The sequence below is a fragment of the Leucoraja erinacea genome, chromosome 13, assembly GCF_028641065.1.
Source record: "Leucoraja erinacea ecotype New England chromosome 13, Leri_hhj_1, whole genome shotgun sequence".
NCBI classification, from domain to species: Eukaryota; Metazoa; Chordata; class Chondrichthyes; order Rajiformes; family Rajidae; genus Leucoraja; species Leucoraja erinaceus.
This window is the reverse complement of record NC_073389.1, coordinates 39053806-39065204: the sequence shown is the minus strand read 5'-3', so window position 1 is coordinate 39065204 and position 11399 is coordinate 39053806. Positions and strand designations below refer to the sequence as shown.

General features: G+C 42.9%; 1 protein-coding gene and 1 long non-coding RNA gene across 3 annotated transcripts in view; one reads left to right on the top strand and one right to left on the bottom strand.

Annotated features, from left to right (window-relative positions):
- The window catches only part of zbtb11 (zinc finger and BTB domain containing 11), a 26206-nt gene extending 15550 nt beyond the window's left edge, over positions 1 to 10656 (bottom strand). Inside the window, exons 1-5 of one of the 2 annotated variants that reach the window (XM_055644971.1) lie at positions 10223 to 10656; positions 6908 to 7146; positions 4845 to 5076; positions 2260 to 3170; positions 1348 to 1524 (exon numbers count right to left, since the gene is read on the bottom strand). In XM_055644971.1, coding sequence (XP_055500946.1) covers positions 1348 to 1524; positions 2260 to 3170; positions 4845 to 5076; positions 6908 to 7146; positions 10223 to 10532 — 1869 coding nt within the window. In that variant the 5' untranslated portion in view covers positions 10533 to 10656. The remainder of the gene's footprint in view (positions 1 to 1347; positions 1525 to 2259; positions 3171 to 4844; positions 5077 to 6907; positions 7147 to 10222) is intronic. The other variant, XM_055644972.1, reaches the window with a different exon arrangement.
- LOC129702896 (uncharacterized) lies at positions 10356 to 10947 on the top strand. The gene is made up of 2 exons (XR_008724470.1): positions 10356 to 10493; positions 10656 to 10947. It is a non-coding gene; the product is annotated as an uncharacterized LOC129702896 (long non-coding RNA).
- The last annotated feature ends 452 nt before the right edge of the window (positions 10948 to 11399 follow it).

Below are 11399 nucleotides of genomic sequence, written 5' to 3'. Positions count from 1 at the left end.
CAATGTTTTACATAAGAACCATGACAAACATCAAAAAAAGTATATATTTTTTTTTTGCTAAGGCATCAAAGTTTTATATTGTTTGATGCCAGGGGAGATTGCTACAAGTCTTTCTTCTTATTGCAGTCCTACTCCTGTTCACTCCCCTCCCTGAGGGGAGTGAACAGGACATTAGAAAAAAAACACTTATAGGTGTAATAAATACCTGTATCATAGTCTTGTTAAAATAGCTATAATATTTGTAAAAACCAATGGCTCAGAATCTGTAAAATTTGCATATTCTTCCCATTCAGATTCAGACTTTCTAACCAACAGACCCCAGTCTGTTAGGTTAGACAATCACACCTCTTCAACACTCACCCTGAGCGTTCCACAGGGCTGTGTGCTGAGCCCCCTCCTCTACTCCCTCTTCACCTACGACTGCACACCTGTACATGGTACTAACACCATCATCAAGTATGCAGATGATACAACGGTGATTGGACTCATCAGCAACAACGCTGAATCGGCCTATAGGGAGGAGGTCCAGCTCCTAGCAGCATGGTGCGCTGACAACAACCTGGCCCATAACTCCAAGAATACCAAGGAGCTCATTGTAGACTTCAGAAAGTCTAGGGGCGGCACACACACCCCCATCCACATTAACGGGATGGAGGTGGAACGTGTTTCCAGTTTCAGGTTTCTGGGAGTCAACATCTCCGATGACCTCTCTTGGACCCACAATACCTCAACTCTGGTCAAGAAGGCTCACCAGCGTCTCTTCTTCCTGAGGAGACTGAAGAAGGTCCACCTGTCTCCTCAGATTCTGGTGAACTTCTACTGCTGCACCATCGAGAGCATCCTTACCAACTGTATCACAGTATGGTATGGCAACTGCTCTGTCTCCGACCAGAAAGCACGGCAGAGGGTGGTGAAAATCGCATCACCGGTTCCTCACTCCCCTCCATTGAGTCTGTCCAAAGCAAGCGATGTCTGCGAAGGGCGCTCAGCATCGTCAAGGACTGCTCTCACCCCAACCATATACTGTTTACCGTCCCACCATCCGGGAGGCGCTACAAGTCGGACCAGCAAGTCCAGGAACAGCTTCTTCCCTGCAGCTGTTACATTACTCAACACTGTACCTCGGTATGACTGTATGCACGTAAATATATTTATTTATTGATCATATTCTATATCGCTCTTCTAGGGAGATGCTAACTGCATTTTGTTGTCTCTGTACTGTGCACTGCACAATGCCAATAAATTTGAATCTGAATCCGAATACTGTACAAATCCAAAATTGTTCCTACTTAAAGCATAAGGCAGTACTAATATATTTTACAGGTACAAGTATTTTTCAATTCTTACCGGACATTTAAATTCCTTCAATTTGTTGTGGGTCTTCATGTGCATCATCAAGGTGTAACGCTTTGGGAAGGTTTTTTCACATTCATTACATTTATGCTTCACCTCTGCATCGTCTCCCTCAATGGTAGTTCGCTTTGGTTGCATCTTTCTACCTCTCTTCACTAATTTCTGGGCAACCTATGGAAGAAAATGTTTTCATTCTTCACTCGTAAGTATTGGTAAGTCTAGGTCTCCAGTAATACAGCCTTACTGTTTACTTTACCTGGTGGCAGAGGTATGTCTTAATTTATATAACAACTTTGATGATACAACTGCTCCATTCTGTACCCAGTCGCTTTGCTTGTTGATGACCAAATGTTATATTGCAGGTGATGGTACTACTACCCCTCTATTCCCAAGCCTCTGAGATGCTGCTCTTAATCTCACCAAAGATACGTGCTCTGACATCTATAAATGTTTGCTATTTATATATATATGCTCACAAAGTAACAAAGTAAGAATCCTACCTGTAATACACAGAGAGTGGTGAATCTCTGGAACTCTCTGCCACAGAGGGTAGTTGAGCCAGTTCATTGGCTATTTAGAGGAGTTAGATGTGGCCCTTGTGGCCAAAGAGGTATGGAGAAAAGGCAGGTACGGGATACTGAGTTGGATGATCAGCCATGATCATATTAAATGGCGGTGCAGGCTCGAAGGGCCGAATGGCCTACTCCTGCACCTAATTTCTATGTTTCTATGTTTCTAAAACAAGGTGATCAGACCCTTTTTATTTCTCAGCTAAATATTGATTATTTCAGCAGGTGAAATCCAGAAAAGACAATTTCAATAATAGACCAGATCCAAAACTATCAGCTATGATAATGAAGTTACTAAATCTGAACATGAAAAATCTATTGGAATTACATTTCATACCTGCTGCGTTGCAGATTTTAGGTTGCTTTTTCTGGCTCGTAACTTCTTCTCTGTGCCTTTATGCAACCGAATATATCCACCTTCAGCCAATGTACGTTCTCGTAACCTGCTTTTGTAAGTATCATCTAAAAGACATTTGGAAGAAGAGGCAACAGCAACAGTTTTCTGTTTGTCATGTAATTTTGGAGGCCTACCACGTTTACGTTTTGGCAGATCTGATGCACTTGTACTCAGAGTTTCCAGTACCTCCTCCTTTACTTGAATCTCATTCTCAGTCCCATTAACAGCAGGCACGTCCATTGGTTCTTCAGTAGAGGGAGTTTCTGCCACGTCCTGGGTATTATTGTTGTCTATACTTTCTAGATTTGGCATGCTTACCCTAGACTCGACTGGTTCAATTTGCTCATTAGCCTGGCTGTTTTCAGCACCAGTGTCTTCTGCAGAGCACTCCATAATCCCCTGAATTGGCTGAATCGTCAGGTCTTCAGCTGTCTGTGTCACCTCTGATTCAAACATTACAGCTTCTTTTGGGGGCTCATCTTCTACACCAGATGCAGAGGCTTCAGCAGTTACAGGAATTTGTATAGACTGTTGCAGTACCACAGTAATGGAGCCATCAGCATTGCTTTCAACAGCTCTGGGCTCTGGGTGTTCTAAAGTATTAACATCCAGAGGCAACTCCACTTCTGCCCCATCGACTTTGGAATTTACAGTTTTTACATCGCCCTTTTGGTACACTGTAATCTTCCTTTCCTCCAGTTGTTTATGTACATGTTCACATATCTTCAGAACTTCATGCATCAGTAGATGACGTGCCAATGTAGCAACGTCAGCCATATGACAGAAATCAAATGCCAAGACCGATGTGTAGGCAAATTCCAACAATGGAAGAAAACTTGTTTTATTAAACCCTGCAAGGAAATTTAAAAAGTGAGAAGATATACATGAATGCCATTAAAAGACTGACAATAATTATAAATATCCCGACCACAACAGTTCACCAATTTGCTGTATTGGAGCACCAATGTTAATAGAATGCTAGTCTGACTGCCCCCTTTATCTTTAGTTATTGCAAATAATGCAAAAAACAAAAATCAGGACAATATTTGAGAAATTATTGTACTGCACCTTCATACATTTTGGTGAGTTTCAATATTCTGTCAAAAGATGCAAGGATTAAATTGCCTAATTTGCAGGATATATATTGTGTATACACAAAGATGATCAAAGCAAATTATAACAGGAGAAAAAACGAAGTGTCAGGTTTCAAATAATCACCCATACTCAACAATCTCTTCTTTCAACGAGTATTCCAAAATACTACAATTGAAAATGTCGATATAAAGACTGAATCACCATTTATTTGTAATAATCAAATTAGTCATCTAATCCCTTCATGAACTGTGCAGATACTTGATGACAACAAGGTAATGAATATAAATGCACCCCCCCCCAGGGGAAAATAAGTATGTATGTAAACAGGTTGTGCAAGCCATCTTTTTAATTTCAGATGTAAAGTGAAAGATAATAGAAAGATGTGAATCCATCACCTCTCACTTTTTATAGAAGTATCCAAAGGTGATCAAAAATGAGAAGCAATGATATGGTAAATTAATGAATAACTCAAACATAACACAGCATCTGTCTAATTATGCTGTGTCTGGGGCCAAGTGGGTGCAGCAATGCCTTCAGGAAAGCAAGCAATGAAGGAGCACCATCAGGAACAGTGCACAAAATATACTGGCCTCAGAAGCATCAGCTTTAAACCATCACAGTTATGGCATGTGGAAGTCAAAAGTTCATGTGATAGAAGCAGAATTACATTCGGTCCATCAAAACACCATTCCATCCGGTATCGCGGCTGGCTCTCGCGTTTTTATATTTTCTGTCTGTGTTTTAATGTAGTTTTTGCATCAGCTTTAAAACTTTTATTACAGGAGACCCGATGGCATGTGTCGTTGAGTCGCAACGAGGAGCGGCCTAAGTTCACTCTGGTGCTACTCACCGTCGCCGTCGCGGGGGAGCGGAGCGCTGCCGCTGCTGCTGCTGCTGAGTCGGATTAGGCCATTCGGTCCATCAAATGCAACGGCGAACACGGGGTCATTGGAGCGGGGCCATCATGGCGGATCTACTCTCGAGCCCTTTCAACCGGTGTGCGACCTCGCACCACCCGGCGTGGCTTCAATGGCCGCGGGACAATGCCATCTGACCCCTGATAACCCCACAGCTATGTGATGGATGTTTATGTAAAATGTAACAATGTATGGCTGCAGAAACGGCGTCCAAATTAAATTGACTCTTGACTCTTGACTCTCTTGGCGGATCTATCTCTCCCTTTCAACCACATTCTCCTGCCATCTCCCCATAACCCCTGACAATGTGCGTTAGTTTTGTTGTTAATTTTGTGCTGTTAATTTTTTAAGTTGTTATTGGTTTACATGCTATGCAGCAAAACCATTATTATAACATGCTTAATGTTATTTGCCTATTATTATCTTCCTCCATTCCATGGCAAAATGGAACAATTGTGTTATTATTGTGTTTTCTAGTCATACCATAAAGATAGCCATTTGATTATTCCTCACCTGAAAGGTCCACAACAGCTTCATGACTCGAGACTGCTCCCTTTTCAATGAAGAGCTCTCGAAAATATTCACTGCTTGCAGCCAGAATCGACTTATGGGCTTTGTACTCCTCGCCCTCAATTAGTAGTGTGACATCACAGAATTGGTTGGATAGCCTCTGAAAGTTTAATTGCTCCAACACAATTTGACAGTGTTTTTCAGATTCCTGTTTCACAAGACCTTTGCTATCCACCTGAATAAAACAATTAGCATTTTCAAATCTGAGTCAACACTATTAATATCAATCAACAATTCCTTAGATATGAACTATTAGAAGAACTACTAAAAATGCCATTGTAACTTCAACCAGCATCCTATTAGCCCCGTTAGAGCGCCCCAAAACTTTGGCTGGGTACCATTGAGGAATCATAGCAATTTTTCAATTTCTGGGTGCATCCACAACAAATGGTCACAATGATACGTCCCATCAGTAGGTCAAATAAGCAATTCTCAACAAAGAAATTTGTCTTGAATTATTCATTCAACTTACATGTGGCTTGGTATAGTTAAGATTCCATGTTTTAGTGTGAGAATATGCAACTCACTATTATGTGAAATGGTTGAACTGCTCAGTATGTACGTTGATAAAGGAAAGCAGGTAGATACAGAAGAAAGAAAGGAATGAATAGGAATGTAGATTGTTTGAGATGGCAAAGGATGAGGGGCTTACCCAGAGCATAAAAATGGCTTAGATTTATTGAGCTCAATGGTTGTGTGGTCGGTTTCAAAGCCAACTGAATGTGCTGCAAGATCAAATGCCTGAGAATGTGGGAAAACAAATCTACTCAATAAGGTCATTACTTCTGTTTTTTTAAATAATCTTTCTTAATGGGTGATGTATGTCAATTAAAATAAACATTAAATTATTCATATTATTGATCATGAAACTGGTTGCGAAGTACAAAACTATAAGTGAGATGCAATATGGTCATTGTAAATGTTCCATACAATGGTATTGTTAAAAACTGAAATAATTGACCTACAAAATTATAGGTTTATACTAATTTGAACTATTATTTCTCTAATGTCTGAAGGAAAAGCTAAAACTCCAATCTCATATTTTTTGTGAAATGTAGAAGGCCAGGATGGGCTCTGCTGCTGAATGGTGTAGTGGTAGAGCTTCTGGCCTTGCTGGCATTACTCAGAATAAAAAAATTGGCATGGGAAGCAGATGGAATTTGGCTCCTGGATCTTAGACCATGTTGATTTCAAAGGCACAAGGATTTGCAGGGATATGATGACTTGCAGGCTGATGAGATTAGTTTATCTCAGCATCATGACCGGCCCAAACATTATAAGCTGAAGGGCCTGTGCATGTGCTGTGTAAGAAGGAACTGCAGATGCTGGTTTAAACCAAAGATAGACACATAAAGCTGGAGTAACTCAGCAGGACAGGCAGCATCTCTGGGGAGAAGGAACGGGTGATGTTTCGTGTTGAGACCTTTCTTCAGTCCATGGAATTAAGTTCCAACATGACTGAGGGCACATGAGACTGCAGGTGTGGGAATCTTGAGCAAAACAATGTGCTGGAGGAACTCAGCAGGTCAGGACAGGCCAGACTGAAGAAGGGCCCCAACCCAAACCATTGTCTGTCGATCCCCTCCACAGATGTTGCCTGACCCACTGAGTTCCTCCAACATTTTGTTTTTTGTCCTAACATTACTGTCAGGTTTACCAATAGATAATGACTTGGATGACTATTAAATCTTATCCTCGGGGCAACATGGGAGAAATTAAGTTGAATACAATTTACATAACTGATTCATTGTTGTGTCAAGGTGTTTCATACAGCTACCTTTATTCCACATGTGTATTAAGTTCTTTGCAACCTAATTATCATTGTAAAGTAATCAAACACAGCAAGCTTTTTCTTAATATCACAGTGCCTTATTATTTATCCATTTATATTGTGCAGATGCTGAGCACTTCTGGACTAAAAATTATACATTCAATGTTTGACACCCACACTTTCAGTAAAAACTCCTCATAATCCCCAACACAGTCATGCCATCAATGTTACTTACAAACACCAATTCCTGCTTCTGGACTGTTTTCTTTCTGGTAGGCCTGGGGGGAGCGTCAGACCGTCCTTCAGAATTACTCAACTCATCATCAGTTTCATTGCCATTACCCACCATCGGAGCATCTATACCAAGCTGTTCCAGGATTTCCATTGTATCGGCACATATTGATTTGTTTCGGTCGATCTTTTCCTTGCAATGAATACATTCTTTGATGTAGTCTTTCACCTGCTTAAATATACCTGAAAGTGAAGAATGACACGAGTTCAATTCATCCGATTCCATGGAAATAAAATGCAAAAATAAATGTATTTCAATTTTAAAAAAACTGCTAAAAATCTGGAGGGGACATGGTTAAAAACAATTCATTTGTAGTTTAGTGCATTGCATGTGGACTCTTTCACATTGGAGATGTGGGTGTCACTGATCTTCCAGTTGCCCATCATTTTAATTCATTGTTCTCCTCTGACTCTTATATTGGGCTTGGTTGGCACAATGTAAGCTCAGCAGTTCATCTTTTGAATATAAATGTTACAGACCTTAGGGATGAACAATGAATTCAACAAATTTAGATAATACACCTTTCCAGTTTGCCTGAGAACTGGCCAGTTTTCTCTCCCCATAGATTTCGCCGGTCCTATTGAGTATTTCCAGTTCTGACACTGTCCCTTTGTTCTTGTTCATCCCCTTCTACTTGTTCCTTCTCTTCTACCCTCCAGACAGATCAGCTGCAATTAACAGGCTTTCACAACCGCCTCCCAGACATTATCCTTGCTTTCGCCACCCCACCCACTTCTCTGCAAAGTATATTTGATTCCCCCCCCCCCTCCCCCCCGTTTCTAAAACAGGTTAGTAACCTGAAATGTTAACTCTGTTTCTTGTACTGAATAACGCGTTTTAAGATAGTCAAGATACTCTAGGAATACTCATATGCAATTTCCTAGAGTTAAGCGGGAAAAAAACATTATCAAAGCTCAATTTTTCTTCAAAACTAAAGTTATCATCATCAATACATAATCTGTCCCAATAATCCCTCTGGATTAAATATATATGCCTTTTTCAAAAAGATTTACTTGTTCACAGTTGCCAATCATTCACTGATAATAGCCATCACTGATCTATCTTCATCATTAACATCCAACTCCTCCATTCACTGCTATCTCCTACTTATCAGCAGGCTCCTTCTTTCCCTCCACTACTGCCGTTGTTCCACCTCTGCACCCACAATCCCTCCAGCTAGACTCCCCCAAGCCCCTCCAGCACTAACCCATAGAATCTCACCACTGTCATTTTGCAGGATGACGTCCCATAACAGGTTCCATTCAATGTTTTTCTCCCTGGTACTCATCATCCGTCATAACTCTCATTTTTTCATCTTCTAAATTCCCTCTACATTTTCATTTACAAGATTTTTCTCCAGATCTGATCCTGGGGGGGGGGGGGGGGGGGGAGATACATCCATATTCACTTTTTCCAAGCATACACAGTGTAATCTTTCTCTGCAACCTTCACCATTCACTCTCCGCTGAGATTCTTAAAACTTTCTTCCATATCCAACTTTCCAGCAGTGGCTCAAAATAGTATTAGGTCCAGAGCGAAAGGAAGCCCACTCTTAGTTGCTTGGAGTCAATATTCCCAACAATCTGACATGAACCAACCATATTGAAGTGACAGCTAGGACTCTTGACCATTGACCATCTACACTCCTACCTTGGTCATTCCTTCTCCCCGCTTTCATTGGGCAGAAGATACCGAAGCCTGAAAGAATGCGCCACCAGATTTAGGAATTGGTTCTTCCACTCCGTCCATCAGGCTTCTGAACAGTCCTTCTATGAGACTGGGTACTGCCCGATTCATCTCTACCCTATTGCAGACATTGGATTTTGTATCTGGACCCAGTTTACTACATGACGGAGAACTACAATCTACACTCTGTATCTTTTCCTTCGCTCTACCGATTGTACTTGAGTTTGGCTTGATAGTATTGATGTATAACATTATTTATTTGATTGGGGACTAAGCATTTTACTGTGCCTAGGTACACGAGACAATAATAAACTCTCATAGAAACATAGAAAATAGGTGCAGGAGTAGGCCATTCAGCACTTCGAGCCTGCACCGCCATTCAATGTGATCATGGCTGGTCATCCAACTCAGTATCCTGTACCTGCCTTCTCTCCATATCCCCTGATCCTTTTATCCACAAGGGCCACATCTAACTCCCTCTTAAATATAGCCAATGAACTGGCCTCAACTACTTCTGTGGCAGAGTTCCAGAGATTCACCACTCTCTGTGTGAAAAATATTTTTCTCATCTCGGTCCTAAAGGATTTCCCCATTATCCTTAAACTGTGACCCCTTGTCCTGGACTTCCCCAACATTGAGAACAATCTTCCTGCATCTAGCCTGTCCAACCCCTTAAGAATTTTGTAAGTTTCTATAAGATCCCCCCTCAATCTTCTAAATTCTAGCGAGTACACGCCGAGTCTATCCAGTCTTTCTTCATATGAAAGTCCTGACATCCCAGGAATCAGTCTGGTGAACCTTCTCTGTACTCCCTCAGATTTGGAGATCAAAACTGTACGCAATACTCCAGGTGTGGTCTCACCAAGAACCTGTACAACTGCAGTAGAACCTCCCTGTCCCTATACTCAAATCTTTTTGTTATCAATGCTAACATACTATTCGCTTTCTTCACTGCCTGCTGCACCTGCATGCCTACTTTAAATGACTGGTGTACCATGGCACCCAGGTCTCGTTGCATCTCCCCATTTCCTAATCGGCCACCATTTAGATAATAGTCTACTTTCCTGTTTTTGTCACCAGAGTGGACAACCTCACATTTATCCACATACTGCATCTCATTTAATTTTTAGTCTTAATAAGGGTCCCGACCTGAACGTCACCTATTCTTGTTCTCCAGGGATGATGTCGGACCTGCTGAATTACTCCAGCGCGTTGTTTAAAAAAAAATAAAAATAAACCTCAACCTCCTCTGAAATAGACACAAAGTGCTGACTTTGGATATGTCCTCTAGAGATGCTGCCTGACCCAGTGCTACTCCAGCACCTTATGTCTTTGTTTTTGTAAACAAACATCTGCAGTTCCTCGAGTCCACAATTAATCATCCACTGGTTGTCCCCCTCCCGCGGTCTTTCCACTCCTACGCTGGTCATCGCCACTTCTACCCTGTCCCCCCCGAAGTCGCCGCTGGAGATGTTCCAGTACGACTGGTCCCCTGTGACTCTCCCTCCACATTCCGTCCATCTATCCCCGCCCCCGGCCTCTCCCTCTCCCCCCCCCCCCTCCTCGCCTCACCTCTCCACCAGTAGCTCCCGGAGATGTTCCTCCACGTCTGGTCCCGGGTGAAGTGGAAGCCCTCGGCGCTCTCGTGGAAGGAAGTGATCAGCCCCCGGCGGGTGTCGGCCTCCAACACCACCTCTAGCTCGTCGAACTCGTCGCGGTCCTTGCGTTTCTTCTGGTAGTAGAGGGTTCCGCGCCGCACCACGTAGCAGGCGGCGGCCTTGCGGATCTTCCTCTTGACGTTGCCCTCGGTCCCCGGCGCATAAGGTTCCTTCTCGTTGGTCAGGTACCGGATGATCGCTTTGTAACTCTCCTCGTTCGACATGTCACGGCCCGTGCGGCCAGTCCGGCTGCAACCGAGGCCTCGCCCGGAAACGTCTAGAAAACAAATACTTGGGGGGAAAATCAGCAATTGTTTAAATGTTTTTTTTTAATTTATTTAACGTAGGTTGGTTTCGGCCGTAGGGAGCGGGAAAGGTTTCCTCGGATAGATAAAATGGCTGCTGCACAACCGGAGGTGACATCAGGCGGCTGCGACCCTCGAACCGGAGCTCCACTCGCTGCAAAATGGCGGTCGCAGTCTTGCAGCGTCTGGGTCATTCTTGGGGAAGGACTCCCCCCCCCCATGGACGCGTCAGGTGACAAGGATTACTCTCGCTTTTCCTAGTTTTGGTGGGGACGTGAAATATGCCCCGAGGATAAGACTGACAAAAATAAAACTGGAGATTCAAAACACAAAAGTGCAAGAGTATTCATGGGCCTGTCCCACTTAAGCGATTTTTCAGGCGTCTGCCGGCGACTGTCTAGTTGCCGGCAGGCGCCTGAAAAGCCGGCAACTGTCAGAGTAGAACACACAAACACAAACACATCCAAAGGCGATGACAGGGCAAGTGGGGGGGGGGGGGGGGGAGCGCTCTCTGAAATATGCCCCGAGGATAAGGGTGCAAAGCCAAGCTGATAGAGACACACACTGCGATGAACAGGAAGATTGGCACTGTAATTAAGAAGGCTAAAGCCCAGTGTACAGTAAGTCCTTTAAAAGAAGGGGAGAAGGAGTGGAGACAACTTCTAAGAAGCCAGAGATACACGGCTGTGAACTTCGGCAAACATTTAACATTACCGGTTGGTTATCCTTGGTTCTGGAAACTACTGCTTATCTTTTTATTTCCCCAATGAGCCAATGAAATTCACC